The sequence below is a fragment of the Urtica dioica genome, chromosome 1 (assembly GCF_054948205.1).
Source record: "Urtica dioica subsp. dioica isolate 48M chromosome 1, U.dioica_male_clone48M_v1_H2, whole genome shotgun sequence".
In the NCBI taxonomy this organism is placed as follows: domain Eukaryota; kingdom Viridiplantae; phylum Streptophyta; class Magnoliopsida; order Rosales; family Urticaceae; genus Urtica; species Urtica dioica.
In genome coordinates, this window is record NC_142756.1 from 59,672,370 (window position 1) to 59,693,134 (window position 20,765).

Consider the following 20,765-nt stretch of genomic DNA (forward strand, 5'->3'; position numbering starts at 1 on the left):
AGCCTTATGTATGCTATGCTTTGCACTAGACCTGATATATAGTTCGCCGTTGACGTAGTTAGCCGTTTCCAATCCAACCCTTGACCCGAGCACTGGATTGCTGTTAAGCATGTTCTTAAATATCTTCGAAGAACTAGGAACTTGATTCTTACATACTCAGGTACTGACCTGACTATGACAGGATATACCGACTCCGATTTTCAAGCGGATAAGGATTCCAGGAAATCCACTTCGGGATTTGTACTTAATGGTGGAGTTGTTGTGTGGAGGAGTATTAAGCAATCTTGCATTGCTGACTCCACAATGGAAGCAGAATATGTGGCTGCTTGTGAAGCATCCAAACAGGCTGTATGACTTAGAAAATTCCTTAAGTATTTGGAAGTTGTTCCAAACGTCGACGAGCCCATGACCCTTTATTGGGATAATAGTGGGGCTGTCGCTAACTCAAAGGAACCTCGAAGACATAAGCGCTCTAAACATATTGAGAGGAAATACCATTTGATTCGAGAGATCGTGCAGCGCGGAGACGTGGAAGTGAAGAACATCTCAACGGTAGACAACCTAGCATATCCATTCACAAAGGCCCTAGCGAACAAGATCTTCGACCAACATCGAGATGGATTAGGCATGAAGGACTACACACATCTTCTTTGAGTCAAGTGGGAGTTTGTTGTCAATGATGCCCACAAGAAGAGTTCTAATCTTTATTTTGTACATTTGATGAAATAAAGTCTCATGAAGACTCTTGCTTGTAATTGCTTATTCATTAATAAAAAGTTGAAACGTTCATTCATTCTTCCGTGTCTGTTTGAAGCTTTATGATAAAACATTAGTCTTTAGTCCATAAACAAACTAAACAACTTACGAAGAGACAAATGTAGATTTGGATGAACAAACTCTTCGTAGTTTTCTTAAACCGATATATTCGCAATCTAAGGGTCAAAGGACTATTGACCTTAATACGATTGTTAGGAGAATCTATGATGTCTGGTTATGGGGCATTGAGAGTTGGAGACTCTATAGTTCTTCTAGCTATCTACCGAAGGTACTGAATTGACCAGTGCACTTCTAGATACAAGATAAGAACAAACCAGCAGTTAACCTCTTATGGCTCAAAGTCACTACGTATGAATTGCATCGTGCTTACCTTAATCCTGAAATGAGACATGCAATTTCACACCTTACGTATTCTCATTTGAGAAAGTCAGAGTTCGGACTCACTATGTGATTCCGAAGAAGGCCTATTGGTGAAGTACTAAGTTGTGAGAATGTCATGAGTAACTTTGTGAAGTTCTCATAGATATGGAATTCATGTACAAGATTGCTGAAATGCAATGTATATCACCTCATGCTTTGTTCCTTAGAGTGTGAATAAATGAACTGGCCAGTGTCCAAATTGAGTCCTGACTCTTTTAGATGAAACAATGTGACTTGTTAGCTCCTCGTCAATGTTGGAATTGATCTAGGGTTTAAGAAAAAGTTTAACGCTTCGTTAAGCGGCGGAAATTTAAAAAATTTCTTTTTCAAGTAAAACAGTTTTTACTAACCTAGACAAAGTACAAGCACATGTAAATAAAACTAATATGAGCATAATAACTTTACTAACCTCTTTAGAAGCTTGGACGTTGATGAGCCTTCGGAAGGTTGATAACGTTCGTCTCCCTCGCAGCACGTCTCTCTTTCTTTCCTCGGCAACTCGAGCAACCACGAAAGTTTCTATCACTAAATCACTCGAAATAAAAGTAATTAGTGTGTGGGCACTTTTAAACACTACGACTTAAGAACGAGTCTTGAAGTCGCAGAGCTAAACTCTAGGTCAAATGAGGACCTAGGTGCCAAAACAATAAAACAAAATTGACTAGAGAGAGAGAGGGGAGAGGGGCGGCCACAAGGTCTAGATAGAGAGGCTCTCAATCTCTAACTTATGTGGAATGAATGAAATGAGACGAATAAGGCCCCTATTTATAGGAGAGGCTTTACCTTCAATAAGGTAGTTTCCTCTTCTATAGAATATCACATATTCATGAGGAAATATTCTTTATTTCCACTACTAGAAATCATGCTTTTCACAGCACATGTTTTCACGGCGTTTGGCAAAAAAACGCCGTCAAAACATCATTTTTTTTATTGTCGAATCGTAAGAAGACACGTGGCCTGTGAAGAGAAACGCTGTGGAAAACATAAGACAACGCTTATAATTAAGCGCTTTCATTTTATTCCCTCGAATTACAAGAAGCCATGTGGAGAAGACGTAGTTTGAAAAGTTAATTTACAATTATAACTTGACACGTGTAAGTTTCAGAATTTAATTTAATTGTATTTGTTTTATATCGTTAGTTTTTGTTTTACAGCGTTTGTGGGAAAACGCTGTCAAAGTTAAATGAATTTATTTTTGTGTATGTGGCGGTTTATTCTTTCATTCTATTAAAAAAAAACCCCTAAATCTGAGTATATACCATTCTTCTCCATTTCTCCAAATACTGGACCACACGTTCTCCACATTCTCCACATTCGCCATTGACAACCATTGAGTGGTACTTGTTGTTTGCCTCCCTATCGCATGGTCATCCTCCTCCGTGTCGTCATCGTCTGCCTCTTCTTCCACTACTGAATCCTCCACCCTGTCAACGACGCCTACGGCCTCTGGCTCACCTCCATCATCTGCGAGATCTGGTTCGCCGCCTCAAGTGGTGCCTCATCGTCCGCGAGACCTATCTCGACCGCCTCTCTCTCAGGTCTCTTTCTCATTCTCTCTCTCTCTCTCTCTCTCTCTCTCTCTCTCTCTCGCTCTCTCTCTCTCTCTTGCAACGCACCCCACCCTCTTTGCTCAGCTTCCGTCTCTAACCAAAGCCATGCCGAGCAGGGTTTCCCACGAGCCCCTCCAAGGATTCTCCGGCGTCACAAAGCTTTTCGAGATCCTGAATTCACGGGGATTTCGTCTCACTCGACAACCTTTTCTCTGACTCGACACACACTAAAACACGAAGAAAATAAAAGAAAAAAGAGACGGGGGTTTGGATTGGTTTTTCCGGTCGCGTGTCGAACATTTGAGACTGAGAAGTACCAGGTATTTTGAATTTGTGTTTCTATCTTTTAACATATGTTAACTTAGAAGAAAGATTAGGGATTATATTTGATTTGAGTAAGGACTTAGAATACTTGATTGTTTATGTTGTTTCTCTTGAATCATTTTCTCATGGGTCTTTTGATAACACACTGTTAGGAAAATAAACTATGGACAAAAGTTGAAAAATTCTTTAGTAGTCTTCGAGACTATCTATCCAGTATGCAAAAATATATTAAAGAATTACCAGTGGGAAGTACGATCTAGCACGAGTAATTTCAAATGTTTGGTTCACAGCAACAGTAACGAAAACTTCATTGCTATTTTTTTTATTATATATAATTCAATAGAAAATTGTTTTTAAGTTAAAAATAAAAGAAAAATTAGCAAGACAAGAATGAATACCAAGATATCAGACTTTATAAAAAGTTATAATGTCTTTATATTCCTTGAGCAATATACTTGTGTTTCATGTAGGGAACTCTACAGAAACAACATTCAAGGAACCACACTTTCAGAAACAAAATATTATAATGTCTTGTGTAGATATATAGCAAAAGGACCACTGTTTCCATGAATCTGGTGTAGATTTGTTTCAATTCCCATTCTCAATAAAATATCCTTCTAAGCATTATTTGTCTAGGCCACCTCGAGATAAGCCAGGGAAAAGAGGTCCAACAAGGCTCCCGAACCTTGTACGTCTAAGGAGTCAAGGAATCAAGCAACGTGTAGAATTTGATGTTTATGGAGAAGCGATTGGTGACAACTCTCCTGTTTATAGAAGTTTTGTGGGCTATTTAGCCAAAAAAAGTGTCAATAGTCAACCACGATGATTGGCGTCTCGTGGAAGAAAAGGTGAAGGACGGTCTTTGGAGTGAAGTTCAAGTATGTTTGTTTGTACTTCTTTCTATATATAGGTTTAAATAACTTAAAGTTTGCCGTATTCAATTTTGGCAGAACACCTTCATTGTTGAGAATCGCTATCGTGACGAGGCGATGCAAAAGATTGGGGCACGATGGAGAGGTTTTAAGACTAACCATACAAAAAAGATTTTTGAAGAGCTTAAAGCAGGTGATGATCCGATGTCTCTTGCTTCAACAATGGAGTTGGAGTACGGGATTGCTCCAAAAGATTGGACTAGATTCGTCCAAAGTCGCATTAATCCTGATTTTGAAATGCTTAGAAAAACTAAACAAGGAAATCAGAGCAGCCAAGTCCTTCTTCATCGGACTTCCCGAAAACCATATGCCGCACTTAGATGTGATTCGGTAAGTCAGATTTTGCATTTTTTTTTATAAATTTTTTCCCTCGTTTTACCTTTTTTTTTTTGTCAACTGTGATGCTGTGTTTGTCAACTGTGATGTTGTGTTCTCTTCGTTCTCAAAAAAAAATTTTAGGTATTTATCAACTGTGCTGCTGTGTTATTTTTGTTCTCAATTTGGCTGGTTTGGGTTAAAACATCCCAAACATACATGTGGGGTTAAATTTACTAAATAACCCATTTCCTTTATAGGTATGTGAATTGAGCTGTTAAATTTCAGTCAGCACATGCACATACATGAGGGGCAATGGTTCTGGACAAAACTCATATACATATATATTTACAAATTGCATTTATATATAACACTGTCCCTCGTGTTGGACAAAATCAGAATCGTCGGCTTCACTGTTTCATTATATAAGTGACTGAAAGCTTTGATTTTGTGTTATCTTTGTTCTCGATTTGACTTTCTTAGATTTCAGATATGTTGAGTGAGTGGTAATGTTGAAACCCAAACAAGAAAGAAAAAAAAAGAGATTTATCCTGTTGGTGCAGAACCTGAAAAGAAGTATATATATACGTAGGTAGTAATATATAGAACAGCAAAGAGTTTTGGTGCTGTGTAAAGTCACAACTTTTCTGAGTTTCTTTTACTGCTATTTATAAACAAAAAACAAGCGTACAAAGATGATAAAAAATCATGGTGTTAGTGGCCCTATATTCTCGGCCATGATCCTAAATACTTGGTCCATTAGAAACGTTCACAGTTTGAACGTGTATTATTTGCTGAACAAATAAAATTCTGATTAAAATATATCCACGTGTACGAGATTAACCAACAAATCACCCCCTTAAGCTCGTACTCTTTCCCAATTGTTCACTACGAGAAGTCGCCAAAGTGCACAGTGTTGTGCGTGGTCTCGTCGAGGGTTGTGAACATCGTGTCGTTCAGAAACAGCTTGTTGGGCGCGTCTTCGGCAACTTCATGAGCCAATGTACAGGTCTGCGCCATGAGCAGCGCCGGTTCATCATCTTCCTCCGACTCGGCATGCGCGAGATTGGCCTGCTCTTGCTGCTCTCGGTCGCGCATTGCCTTGCGGCACTCCTTAGCCCAATGGCCGGCTATGCCGCAATAGCGGCAGTTACCCTTCTTGTGTTCGCCGTTGTCGCCGCCGCTCGATGACGACTTTGTCTTGTCCCCATGCTCGCGTTGTCGCTGTCGGGCTTGCCATTCTTCTTCTGTGAGGAGTAGGCGCCCACCGGAATGCGGAGGGTCGTCGAGTTCGCCGCGCTGCTCTACGACTAGGAGCCGCCCCGTGAGTTCTTCGATGGACAAACACTTGAGATCCACCAGCGATTCGATCGCCATGGCCATCTGTTTGTATGCGCGCGGTACGCTTCGAAGGAATTTGAGCACCGCCTTGTGCTCGGTCACCGGATCGCCCAACACCTCGAGGTCGTTGACGATCGCCGTGAGTCGAATGCCGAAAGACTCCACCCCCTCGCCATCTTTGAACGTGAGGTTCTCGAATTCGCTCCAGCGTGTCTGAGCCTTAGCCTCCCGGACACGCTCTACACCGACCCGCATGATCTTGAGTGTGTCCCAAGCTTGCTTGGCCGTCTCCTTGACGCCAAGTGTACGTATCAGCTCCGGCGCACTGCCCGGAGTAACACCGACATGGCCCGCCTGTCTTCGCGGTGATCGCCAGGACCGTCTTCAACGACATCCCACAAGCCTTGCGCTTGCAGTTGTACCTTCATGAGGATCACCCAATCTGCGTAATTTGTACGCGTGAGGAGCAGAAAGTGCGCTGCACCGTCGCTCTCCCTGACGACCCTCTCCACGGTGCGCAGCTCGTCACCGCCACCGCTGCTCAACCGTGCCTTCGGCGGAGATGATGAAATCATTGCCTTGCTGTTGTTGCCTTCTTCTCCTTGTCCTTCCATTGCCGAAGCGGATCGAACACCGATCGGCTACAGAGGTTTGGATCGAACACCAAAGACGCTCTAATACCACTTGTTGGTGCAGAACCTGAAAAGAAGTATATAGAACAACAAAGAGTTTTGGTGCTGTGTAAAGTCACAACTTTTCTGAGTTTCTTTTACTGCTATTTATAAACAAAAAACAAGCGTACAAAGATGATAAAAAATCATGGTGTTAGTGGCCCTATATTCTTGGCCATGATCCTAAATACTTGGTCCATTAGAAGCGTTAACAGTTTGAACGTGTATTATTTGCTGAACAAATAAAATTCTGATTAAAATATATCCACGTGTACTAGATTAACCAACATATCCAGATACCAAATCAAATTTTTTTTAAATGTTTTTTACTATTATCATTATTATAATGCAACCAGTATAGATTTTCTTAATAGACTCTGTCAGAGTATTTAGACAAATTTCTTGTTGTGAGAATATAGGCGGAAAGAAACGATGGTAGACAACCTGATCGAGCTGAAGTTTGGATAGAAGCACGCAAAGACGCAGATGGAAAGCTTACAAATGAAGAAGAAGTGTTAAAAAAAATGGTAGTTCTTTGAATTTAATTAAAGTTTTATATGTTAATTTATTTAGTTCATAGGAGGATCAATATCAGTCGCATGTACCGTTTACTTCCGAAGCGCCTTCCACATCAAAGTCACCACATATTTCTGATCCCCCTCCGGTAATAATCTAAAGTTATTATATGTTGATTATTATAATCAATAATGTGAAATTATAACATGCTAGATATTCGCCGGGGTTGTCTCCTATGCATGATTGTACGTCTGACTTCATACCATTCAAACCTTACGTGCGCGATTCAACTCTTGCTCCACATCAAGTATATAACAATCATTAACTTGGAGCTGATTCTCACATAGTTCAACATACAATATAAATTAGTTTAATAAAAATTGATGCACGCGCAGGTGCATATACAGTCCCAAGTGACGTCCATAAATACAAGCACGCCAAAGGTACAGTTACTCTTCAACCCTTCACCTTCAATTCTCTGCATTGATACTGTGATGTGTTTATGTCCAACATGTTTATCTAAAAAAAATTAGATAAAATTTCTTATTTTACTTGAAATGCTGATTAGTTTAGGCATTGATTTTATTATAGCTTCTGTGTTTTTCTTTTCCTTTTGTAGACATTTACGTTATCATATGCGAGTTGTTGGAGAATTGCGAAAATTCGCCTTTAGCAATCCAATTGACGTTTCTCCGTCTGTAAATCAATTAGACGAGCCTATAGGGCGATCAGAACACCTTTTTAAGGGAATGAAAGAGTTGTTCCCTGGACAATTGTTACTCGCGCCTTATAATTATGAGTAAGTAATTAGACTAGAAATATCTTTTTATTTAACCGGGTTAAATTTATGTTATCTTACATTATTTTTTTGATAGTTTTCATTGGGTTCTTCTAGTAGTGGATGTTAGCAAGCACACAGCATACTTTCTTGATCCCATGAATTCTAAAAGAGTTCCGCCTCATTTGAATTCGATAGTGGACTTGTGAGAATATTAAAACATATATATATATATATATATATATTTAAAATTATTAATAGTTATGATTATTTTGTTATATACCCACAATTAAACTAGTATATCAATTACTATATATTTCAGTCTAACATATTTTTTACAGGTACCGAAACAACCTTCGACAATTGAATGTGGCTATTTTGTTTCAATGATGATGAAAAACATTGTTGAAATTCGAGATTTTCATAAATGTTTGCAAGAGGTATGTACACATTTAAATACACATATTCAATACATAATATATTGTTTCACTCACAAACAACTCGTTTTTATATATTATTAGTTTGAAAAGTTGAAGAGTTATACGGATGAGGCAATAGATGCGTATCGAGAAGAATGGTACCAAATGGTGTTAAACTTCATGGACACAGAAATCAAATCGTCAAATGTGAATGTAAAGTGAGTGTGTTTCCGGTGCATGAATATTCGTTTACATGGTTTGACATGTTTCGGTTTAAATATACGGTACAAAGTACGAATAATAGAATTTGATTTTGAAATTATTGAATGGATTATTAAAAATTCGTATTGGTATGTTTAGGTTCGGATTTTGGAATATATATTGAAACTGTGTGCATGAATTTTTTGTAATATTCAAATTTATATATATGTATATATATATATATATATATATATATATATATATATATATAAAATTACATTACACAGCGCTTGTAAATAAACGCCTTTAAAATTTATCACTTGCCAAAATAACACGTGGATGACACTTTTGAAAAGAATAGACAGCGTTTGTATATAAACGCTGTGAAAACTTCTTACCCGCCATGAAGACACGTGGATGCCACGTTGGAAAAGAATAGACAGCGCTTATATACAAACGCTGTGAAAAACATTAGACAGCGCTTATATACAAACGCCGTGAAAACTTTTTCGCCCAAATTCTTACGTGGCTCCTACGTGGTACCACTTTAGACAGTGTTTATTTTAGGCGCCGTGGAATACTTTTAACCTCGTGCGATACAACAAGGTGCAAAAAACTCCTTCAATCATATTTCACAGCGTTTAAAAAACGCTGTTAATCAACGTTTTTGTAGTAGTGTTCCTTTCCTCATTTGGGCGTGTAAACCTTGGCGTCTAGAAGCAAATTTGTTTCCTATTTTTCTTGCCTTGGCCGCCCATGTCATTTCCTACTGGAGGAAATTTGTTTCCTCTTTTTCTTTTGGCAAGTATCTTCATACATTAATGCGCAAAATAATCTCTCTTTCACACTAAGGGCTGCACGAAATTTGGTCTCCCATTCACTTGGGTTGGACGGCCAAAAGCCTTCTAGAAAGGCTTTCTAGGTTTTTCTTTAATTGTTCATGACAACATAAGAAAAACCCATTAAGAATTTTCAAGTAAAATTCTATGAAATGAAATTAATTCACAAGGCCCAATAAACAAGTTATGGCCGTGTGATATAATATGTCATCATATGACATTGTCAAAAAATTTATTAACATTCATTTCATCCCATGTCCAAAAAGACAAAATTACCCTTTCGACAATTTTCGTTCTTGTTTTGACTTAGCTTCTAGTTTAACTATTCCTACTCGATATGATTCGTGACAGTGACCTCATGGATCCAAATGAACAAAGCTTGAGCTAAAATATTTGGACTCAAAAGTTCACAAACCATTTCCAAGTTTAGCTTAATGTCAACTGACTCCACTAAAGAGTTGACACTGAAAATCTCTCGGTTCAAATGAATTTATTTTCTACTCAAGAATTCAACCTAATTGTAATGAGTGGATCCACAGAATATTATCAGTGTTTACCCTTCATGAATATCATCAGCTAGTCGGGATTTACAAAATTACCATTTTACCCTTCTAGCATTTATTTCCTCAACTCCTTTGTCGCTTGTGAATAAGTTAGAAATAATGTATTCACGAGGAGCTGACAAGTCACATTGTTTCATCCAAAAGAGTCAAGACTCAATTTGGACACTGGCCAGTTCATTTATTCACACTCCAAGGAACAAAGCATGAGGTGATATATATTGCATTTCAGCAATCTTGTACATGAATTCCATATCTATGAGAACTTCACAAAGTTACTCATGACATTCTCACAACTTAGTACTTCACCAATAGGCCTTATTCGGAATCACATAGTGAGTCCGAACTCTGACTTTCTCAAATGAGAATACGTAAGGTGTGAAATGGCATGTCTCATTTAAGGATTAAGGTAAGCACGATGCAATTCATACGTAGTGACTTCGAGACATAAGAGCTTAAATGGTTTATTCTTATCTTGTCTCTAAAAGTGCACTGGTCAATTCAGTACCTTCGGAAGATACCTAGAAGAACTATAGAGTCTCCAACTCTCAATACCCCATAACCAGACATCATAGATTCTCCTAACAATTGTACTGAGGTCAATAGTCCTTTGACCCTTAGATTGCGAATATATCGTTTTAAGCAAACTACGAAGAGTTTGTTCATGCAAATCTACATTTGTCTCTTCGTAAGTTGTTTAGTTTGTTTATGGACTAAAGACTAAGGTTTTATCATAAAGCTTCAGACAAACACGGAAGATTGAATGAACGTTTCAACTTCTTATTAATGAATAAGCAATTACAAGAAAGAGTCTTCATGAGACTTTATTACATCAAATGTACAATATAAAGATTACAACTCTTCTTGTGGTCACCATTGACAACAATCAATACGTTGTTTCTAACTTATTCACAAGCGACAAAGGAGTTGAGGAAATAACAGTTAGAAGGGTAAAATGGTAATTTTGTAAATCCCGACTAGTTGATGATATTCATGAAGGGTAAACACTGATAATATTTTGTGGATCCACTCGTTACAATTAGGATGAATTCTTGAGTAGAAAATAAATTTATTTGAACCGAGAGATTTTCAGTGTCAACTCTTTAGTGGAGTCAGTTGACATTAAGCTAAACTTGGAAAATGTTTGTGAACTTTTGAGTCCAAGTATTTAGCTCAAGCTTTGTTCATTTGGATCCATGAGGTCACTGTCACGAATCACATCGAGTAGGAATAGTTAAACTGGAAGCTAAGTCAAAACAAGAACGAAAATTGTCAGAAGGATATTTTTGTATTTTGAGACATAGGATGAAATGAATGTCAATAATTTTTTTTTGACAAGGTCATTTGATGACTCAATAACACTCGACCATGACTTGATCATTGGGCCGTATGGATTAATTTCATTTCATAAGAATTTTATTGAAAATTCTTAATGGGCCTTTCTCATGTTCTCATGAACAAATGAAGAAGCTTCTAGAAGCTCCTTCTAGAGACATGTTGGGCGCCTACCACCCAAGAGAAAGAGAGAATATTTTGTGCATAAATGTATCAAGATACTTGCCTAAAGAAAAAAAGGAAACAAATTTCCTATGCAAGGCAATAGGAATTTCGGCCAAGAGAGAGTCAAACACAAGGCTTGGAACAAAATAGGAAACAAATCCAAGGCTTATTGAAGCCTATGTTGGCCGAGTATCTCAAGAGGAAAAAAGGGAAATTGGCTCATGAATATGTGATATCCTATAGAGGAGGAAACTACCTTATTGAAGGTGAGACCTCTCCTATAAATAGGAGCCTCATTCCACACATTTCATTCATCCAAGTTTAAGAGATTTGAGAGACACTCTCTCTAGAACTTGGCCGATCCTCTCTCTCTCTCTCTCTAGTTAATTTTCGGTTTTTGTTTTGGCACCTAGGTCCTCATTTGACTTAGTGTTTAGCTCTGCGACTTCAAGACTCGTTCTTAAGTTGTAGTGTTTAAAAGTGCCCACACACTAATTCATTTTCTCTCGAGTGATTTAGTGATAGAAACTTTCATGGTTGCTCGAGTTGCCGAGGAAGGAAGAGAGACGTGCGGTAAGGGGAAACGAACGTTGCAACTTTTTTCCAAAAGCTTCTCAACGTTCAAGCGTCTAAAAAGGTTAGTAAACTTCTATGCTCATATTAGTTTTTATTTACATGTGCTTGCTCTTTGTCTAGATTAGTAAAAACTGTTTTACTTGAAAAAGAAAATTTTTAAAATTCCGCCGCTTAACGAAGCGTTAAACTTTTTCTTAAACCCTAGATCAATTCGAACACCAACTTGGTATTGTCCACATACTCGTTCTTCTTTCATCTTGAGCTTAGGTAGGCCTCGAACAGCCTCTTTGGATACAAGATTGTTGGTGATTAATGCACCTTAAATAACCAATTAAATGCGAAAATGAATAATTACGCTAACAAGAGCTAATAAAATTTGGTTATTAACAAGATCTAGATTACTTAATTAATTAAACATAAGAAACTTCATCAAGCAACCATATCAGATAAAACACGAGTTTAAGAAAACTTACAGTTTTTGGCTCACAAACCGAAAGCTTTCACAATTCGTCTTTCTCTTGAACGTACAAGCCTCCACACAATCAGATCTGGAACTCCTCCTTCAAGGACTCGATGTGATGACACCAAAGTCTTCCGAAATGTAATCTTCGAGGAAGATAAGACAAAAGAATGAGTTGCGTTATATCTCACTGGATCTGGAAACGGGGTATTTCCGATCTTTCTCTCTTATTTCTAATAATGGAATTGAAGCAATTCCGAGGGGCGGAAGAAGCAAGAAGCTCACGGCCACAAGGAGAGTATGTGGGCGGTTTTAGGTTGTTTGGGTAGGTTTAGTTTTGCTTCACATCAACCCTCTATTTATAGTAGTTTAAAAGGTATCTTTATAGAATATTCCAGAATATTTCAAAATATATTATTTCATTTTATTGTGTTCACACTAGTGGATTAAATCTCAGCCCTTGGATCTCAACAAGTGAATCATATTTTTCCTCTCATCCATCAGATCAATATCTAGGATTTTATTTTATACAACAATATAAAATATTTTATGTTGAGAAAATCTAGAAAATTATATTCTCCAAGATATTCTCCTAAATATCATCCTAATATTTAGCCTAAATATTAGGGGAGAATATAGGAAAATATATCTCCTATTTATTCTTCTATATTTTAGGAACAGAAAAACAAAAAAATACTAGCTACCACACCAGTGCAAAAAACGTCCAACAACGTAGGGGTTAGGCGATTTTTTTGCTTTTTCAAGGTCCAATAGATTTAAGCCCACTAAACACTTATTTACTTGTCCAACAATATATAATAAGTTTATTTACTTGATCTAGGAATAAATAAACAGCGTTACTATAAATATATATTTAATTCCCAAAATACCCTTTTTGGAATTAAATGTTGTCAATCACTATTACAGCAAGTGAGAATATAATAATAATACATACTATTATATTAACGTTCTTATCCGCCTTTATCAAAGCTGAATCGGGGACGATGGACGTAGTAGTAGAAGCTGAACAAATCCGATTAAAAAAGACAAAATAGTCTTTTCTCTTTTTCGATCGATTTGTCTAATCTTAGTCAATACTCCACCGTGTAAGTTAAGACTGCATTCTCCTTTAATACCAGAATTATATTTACTCATCGTGACGAGATTCCATTGATATAGTCAGTACGTTATCATGACCCTCCAGGTTCTGTCCGTATCGAGATAGGTCAATTTGTTTCGTTATACCTTTCTCGTTACATATAAACCTTAAGCATCGTTGGTTCCCCAGCGAAAGATTCAACCGAACGTTAGCCAAGTTCGGAAGTGTGCACAAAAAATCGGTTCTGGAATTAACCATTAGGTGAGAGAACATCAACCTTCTTTCAGGAAGGCTGGATTCTGAATCTGTAAAACACTTCCCTTCTACAATCATGTCCCTAGTTCCCAAATCATCCATTTATTCAACCTTTATTGGCCTTTAACGTGATGAATCAAAGAAGCCGGTAACATGATCTAGAAGTCCATGATTACTTCAGGATATTAGATCAAGCATCACTGTGACCATCATAAGCGGCCTCGGCTAGTGCATCGTAACGGTCCTTAAACGACGCATCTATCCAAACCAAAGCTTGTCCAAGTCGTACACCTTCTGCAAATGTATAATGATCACACTGAGTGATCAACCCTAACTCATGTTCCACATATATGACTTTAGATAAGGCTTTCAAGGCGCATATCAGTCATCGACCAAGTTTTAGTTCACCGCCCGATCTCAGATGCCCAGCATGCGATTCAGTTCGATACGGAGACTATTGATGATAATTGTTATTAATTCTGAATGTTATCAGACCTCAACCCATTTATCATATGATGTTAATAAAGTAACTTCTTATCTTATTTAGTAATCATCATCTTCTAGTGGACAATATTCCTAACAATCTCCCACTTTGACCAGAGAAGATTAGTTACCATGAGTCAATTTATTCGTAGTCATCGTAAAGATAGTTTCAGAAGTTTTGACCCAGGATTGTGATTCCCATGCATTCCCAATTTTATCATACTCCACAAGTTATGTCGATTCTACTTATATTCCAAATATATATCCACAGTTCATGCTAACATGCAAGTATTCTTGACTTACCTCTTAAGGTCAAGTCATTTTGTTCTTAGTAAATCAATTTAATTTAGAACATTCTAACACTTTGCATGTTTCAGAATATACACATGACTTCATATCTAAAGATACGAAGTTACCCTATTTGTTGGTGTACATCTATTGGTGCCTTTAACAATTTGAACCGTTGCATGCTCAAATCTCATCACCACTAACCATAGTGTGATTAAATATGTTTCAATAAGAACTTTATTGACTTCTTCCATTACTTAGTTATTTATTGTGCATCCTTGTTGGTCAAGTCATATTTAATATACATGACTTTAAGGATTTACAATTAAATAATTAAGTATCTCATTATTTCAAGAATATCGCAGTGTTTAAAACACTCATTAGTATTCTCGGAAATTTGACGTTGTTAAAAGGGCTAATTTATAGTCCACTTATTGACAGTATCCTTAGCCTCAACTTTGTGCTCATACCTTATCACAATAAGTATGTTTGAGACATTTATGGAACGAGCTTGTCGTTTCTAAACCTCAAGTTTCAGAAATTGTTTTCCCTCAGTCAATCGTGTCATCATTAAGTCTATTACACAACGATAATAACTATCTCAATGACACGTGTATATTTAAAAATAACACTTATCGATCATTCTAAGAATATCGATTACAAAAAAAAAAATCCATGAGTCATCATTATTATTTTTCTGTTTTAAAGATCTACCTTTTAATAAAAGGTTCAGTAATATCTAACTACTTAGATCCAAAGTCAATAGAACATGTTCCTCAAAGGACAGTTCATCTTGTTTTAAAGAAGATCCCAAATGAACTGGTTCGTGGTATCAGATAGAAGAGCAACATCGTTGCCAATGTCTCTTCTCAATGGCTCAATCCCTTAAATATCAATCCGCTTGTTCGAACACATTCATTGTTCAATTTATAGACCTCTCAAATCCTTCAAGCTAATAGCTTGACAGGTTGATCTACTAAATAAGGGTTTATTGACTTAAAACAAGTTAGCTTGATCTTCATTATTAAAGATCAATACTTTCATTTAATGAAAGATTCTGTTGATGATTAAAGACAAGGATCCATTAATGAATTTTTTCTACTTAATGGCATGTAATGCATACTTCCTTTTATTGTACGATTTAATAGCTTATTAGATTCATTTAAGAATATCATCATAAATTATGCATAAAATCCTGTGAAGGATTAAGCTATTTTAAATTCGTTCAATAGTGGCAAGATTCTAATTAAAGATACTCCCACTTATGAATTGATTATTTATGGAAAGTCAATAATTAATTACACTTCCATTCAAATTATTGTCATGATAGCAATATTAATCCATATCAAAGGATTCCATCATAAATGATGGTAGCAGTCCTGTGAAGGACATTGCTTTCATAATATTGTTCAATAATGGCGAGATTCTTTCAAAGATACTCCCATTTAATTCCTTGAACAATCGCGGCTAGAATCCTCTAAAGGATGCTCCCACTCAATAATATGATTCTAGTGACTAGGATCTAATAAAGGATGCTCCCACTTAATCAATTCTAGTGATTATGTTCCATTTAAGGAAGCTCTCACTTAGTTATTGAACTAGAGTGTCTAGGTTCTTATAAAGATCGTCCCACTCAATCAATGTATCATCAACACTAACTTTAAAGCTGTGTTATCTTATTATCTCTTAATCACACAAATCATTTGTCGATATGAGATAATTATTTAGACACTACCAGAGTTCTAAATAGTTCGTATTATTTCATAAAACATATTTATAATAGCAATTTTAATAAAGCAATAAAAACTAATTAAAATTCTAACATAGATTATTAACTCGGATAATATAATATTGTGCACCTATATATTTAATGTACTGAAACACGGTCCTTCATATTCTATATTTAATTAACGCTTAAGCAGTTATGCATATTCAGATATCATAAAGACAATTTAAGGCAATTCATAAATGAGTAGAGAAATATTTAATGACACATTCATATGCTCATAAATCATGTAGTAAAACATAAAGAAAGAAAAGATTCATCCTGTTGTCGCTCGTTTTCGGATAACGATTTAGGAACCGAAAGCGGTCAGACTCAAGGGCGGACCAAGTGATCTCGCTTTGGTTCGAGCGTGTCGGACTTGGTATCCCAAGTCTTCCCTTAGTTGTTGATGATGCCTATCTCGTCCAAACACCTGAAAAGTAGGAAAATGAGTGTGAACTACAAAGGGGAAACAGAAGGGGTGCCTCTGTTTACCTCTCCGACGCTCAACATTAGTAGGATTGAGGTGGAATATAGAGGGTTTAGGAGTTTAGAGGCCAAAGATGAGCGAAACGAGTGAGGTATAAGTTCGACAGCGTTTCGGGACTCAAAATTGGATTACCTTTGGGAGAGGGCGGACCTCTGTATTTATAGGCGACTAAGAGGTGTTTTGGGCAACCCATTGGCCGAGCATGATGTTGGGCGCAACCCTAGAACTGCGCGTCGCGAGGTCCGCCGAGACAAAAAAAAAGGAAACGCTGATTTGGAGTCGATCTGAGCCGTTGGATCACTTTTAAATACCCAATCTGCTCCGAAAATTAAGAGAAACCCAAGGATTTTGACCTAGGCCTATAAATACACCTCTCAATCTCTTGTTTAGGACTTTTGGCACTTTTTCATTGTTTTTCTTAGTGTTTGGGAGAGATAGAGAGAAAGAGGATAGCCGTTCTTCATCAATTCGCGCCAATTACAGTTTTCTTCTTCTTTTTTACTCTTGAACTCCCGTATTTTAATTGTCAATTTAGTTTTCAATTATGGTTTCTTCTTCTTCTTCTTCTTTTTCTTTTCTTTTATTTTTGTTTCCTTGCTACGCCATGAACTAATTCCATTAAGGACTATGGCGTACCGGGTTTAGGATACGGTTATGGATATGATTTAATATATTGAAATTCAATTTCCATTCTCTATTGCTTTGCTTAATTCAAATCCGTTTTTAATGGTTGATCGAGATTAGATACCTTGTTCATGATTTTATACTTCAACTTGATGCTTGAGAAAGATTAGGTTGTTAGTGTTTTGGTTTGAATTACTATGATGCATGCCTAGGCTAGAGATAGTTAGGTTGCCATAGAATCGTGTGAATGCTCTTGATATGAATGCATGTTTTTGTTAGGGATTGAGATCGAGAGAAGATTTTCCTAGCTTTGACATAGGTTGTTAGATGCTCGAGAGAGATTTAGCAATATTATTCTGTGAGTATGGTTAGCAAAGTGTAGTGAGTTGATTATTGATTGTGCGTCAAGTTTGCGTATCCAAACCGTTGAATAAACCCGTGAAGCCTTGGTCCTTAGCCTCTCTTTCTGCTTACAACTTTTATTTGATTATTTTGTTATTTAAGTGTTTTAAAACTTGTCAATAACTTGTGACATCTTTCCATCTCCTCTTTAGTTCAATTCGTGCTAGTTGATTTGTTTGTTAATTAAGCTTGTTCCTCGTGGGATCGACACTCGTACTTAATACACTATATTACTTGAGCGACACGTGTACTTGCGCGCGTAAAAATCGCAACAAGTTTTTGGCGCCGCTGCCGGGGAATAAGTCTTCAATTGAGATTCAATTCACTAGTTTCAATTTGAACTTTATTTTTATTTTTGTCTAACGTGTGTTCATTCTCTTATTTCATGGGCCCTTGCGACAACCAACAATGAATTATAATTGGCCGACATACCAAACGCCGGAGAATGAGCACCACTACATGGAAGCATGGGATGATCAATCGTGCAACGCGTGGGGAGCGCCACAATATCATCAACAATACTACGCCCCACCGCCACAACAACATGAGCTCCAACACCAATACTCGGAGTACCACTACATGGAGGAGTGGGATAGTCAACACAATTACTCATATGACTACCCTTACTACTCCCCTCCTCCTCAATACGACGATTCCAAACTTAGAGCGTTGTTGCAATCCAGGATTGATTGGTTGTCCGCGTTCTCAAATAGGCAAGAGGCTTTCATTGCTAGCCAAGAGGCCTTCGTTGCTCAACAAGAGGAAGCCATATCAAGCTTCGTGGAGAAGAAAGACCTCATGGTTTCCGTCGAGGAAGACGAGGGGGAGGAGATGAACGCTCTAGGTGAAGACAAAGAGAGCGAGGCGGATCCTTTACCGACAAACCCACCGCCCACTTCACCACCGCTAATCCTCTCTCTCCCAAAAGAGACATACCCACAACATCTCCTTGATGTTGTGACCTCATCACCGATGCTTGAGAAACATGGTCTCCCCGTCCTTCATGCCACAAGCTTCAAGCTCCCTCAAGGAGATCTTCCTTGGAAGCTGCAAATTCCTTGGAGCGTGTCAATATCGGTGGCAAGAAAAGGCGGAGACAATACCATGAATGAGGGCCAACCCAAGGGCCTCATTGCGCCAAACAAATCCGTGTCGGCTTTCGTTGATCCGATTCGTCCACCTCGACCACCTCCCTGGCGACGAAGGAAGACACTTTCGTGGAGGAAAAAGAGGAGCCCATCACCGCCTCCATGGAGAAAGAAAATGTGTGATATGACACCTCCACAGCCGCCGAGTTATCCACACTCGGAGAACCATCATGCTATCTCGCTTATTCCTACATGGGTCAATGAATGGACGAGGCCTCCCGAGCGAAATTGGAAGATGAGGAAAAAGAAGATCCTCCACGTTAAGTAAAAATGTCAAGAGTAGGGGCGTTCGACCACCCCCGCAAGGTAAGTTCCTCTATCCATGTTTTCCATAATTACATTGGGGTCAATGTAAGTTTTAAGTTTGGGGGGGTCATTGTTTGTCTTGCGGGGGATTTTTTTTGTACAATAGTAGTTGATTTTCAAGGTTGTTTTTATTTTGTTTTAGGATAATTGGTAAAAATTGGTGTTTTGTGTGCTTTAACTGACTCAATAAATGTTTGCCGATGATATGGATAGTCTTAAGCCGTAGACATGTGAAAAAAATCCGTGAATTACCGAGTGAAAAAGAATCTTGTTGAGTTTTGTGTTATCACTTAAAGCCTGAATAATGTTTGTCTCGATGCTTAGACGACCTTGAGTAGTACTCTAACTAGGTTCTGAAAAGTGACCAACGAACACACTAAGAACCTTTCCGGACCCCTAGTCGAAGCGAAATTGAGCGCACATTGATCTAGTAAGAATGATATAGGCGTTAGGAATAACCCGTCGAGCCAAAAAGCCAACCCGATAATTTTTATCAATTAGAACCCACTCACAAAAAGCCGAACGATGTACCTTTCTCGGTACTTAGTCAGAAAAAACCGAGCCAATAATTTTTAAATCCCACAAAGAACCTCATTGACTTTAGCGACGCTTGAGTGACATTGTTGAGTGAATATTTTTTTTTATTTTATGACATGTTCTCCGACTCGTCTCTACATATTACATTGTCCACTAGACACACCACGCCGGTGTTTATTTATATTGTTACGTACCGAAAAAAAGCAAAAAAAAAAAAAAAAATCTGAAAAAAAATGCGAAAAAAAAGAGAAAAAAAAGTGTTTATTTATGTCATATATTTTTCTTTTGGCGTGGTGTTCTATGTTTTTGTTTTAGAGACTTGTCGCTTATTGTTGTTGAGTTGAAGTTTGGGAAAAAACACGGGAAATAAAAGACTAAGGAAAACGTTCATGTTAGGCAAAAGTTGATGCCAAGAACGTGGGGATTAGTGAATGAGCTTTGTATGAGGGTTGTATCTTTGGTGAGAGATTTGAGTCGCTAAGGTTGATGTTTGAGCTACTAAAAATTCCATTCCATACCTTTGACCCGAGCCTAAAACATTACAAGCCTTTAAGACCTATTGACGAGCTAGGAATGACATGTGCGCATTAGTGGAGATCAAGGGTGAGGAGAAGGCTTATGGTGTGTCGAATCGAATAAACTATCATTCAAAGAATCGATTCTTGTGGTCGCATATTAGGATTGAGAAAGACTACGAGACTTGGGAATCGAAAGCTAATCGAGACAAAATAACTTACTCATATTTGTCTCGATTAGTAGCTAATCGAGACTTGGGAATCGATTCTTGTGGTCGCAAATTGGTAGTCCTAACACGAACTTGTATGGATTCTTTTACATTTGGTAGTTGACTTAGAGTTTAAAACCATAGATTTCCGTGTAGATGTAAGTCTAGAGGTTTGAAATTGAGGCAAATATGAGTAAGTTATTTTACTTAAAGCATTGAGATTTACCAATTTAGTGTAGGTAACTTCTTTTGTGTGTTTTATTTTGTGTTATTTGTTTTGTTGCTTGAGGACAAGCAACGGTTTAAGTTTGGGGGTATTTGATAGGTGCGTTAATCACGCGGAAAACTCATATTTTTCCGACTAAATCCGAGCTTGTTCTCGAGTATTTGTGATGTTTTTTGGTGTGTTTTTGAGAGACTTGTAGGTTTTAGAGGCCAATGAGGTATTAAGGAAGTTAGTAGAGC

The 20,765-nt window shown here is 37.6% G+C and overlaps 1 protein-coding gene across 1 annotated transcript; it reads right to left on the reverse strand.

The window, feature by feature from the left end:
* Positions 1–5,206: 5,206 nt before the first annotated feature.
* Positions 5,207–5,914, reverse strand: LOC149408300 (uncharacterized). The gene has a single exon (XM_089624934.1). The coding sequence runs from the start codon at positions 5,912–5,914 to the stop codon at positions 5,207–5,209; it is 708 nt and encodes a 235-aa protein (XP_089481060.1).
* Positions 5,915–20,765: the final 14,851 nt, after the last annotated feature.

What these genes read in the sequence shown, in the direction of transcription:
- LOC149408300 (XM_089624934.1), bottom strand. Translation starts at nt 5,914, where the DNA reads ATGCGGGTCGGTGTAGAGCGTGTCCGGGAGGCTAAGGCTCAGACACGC.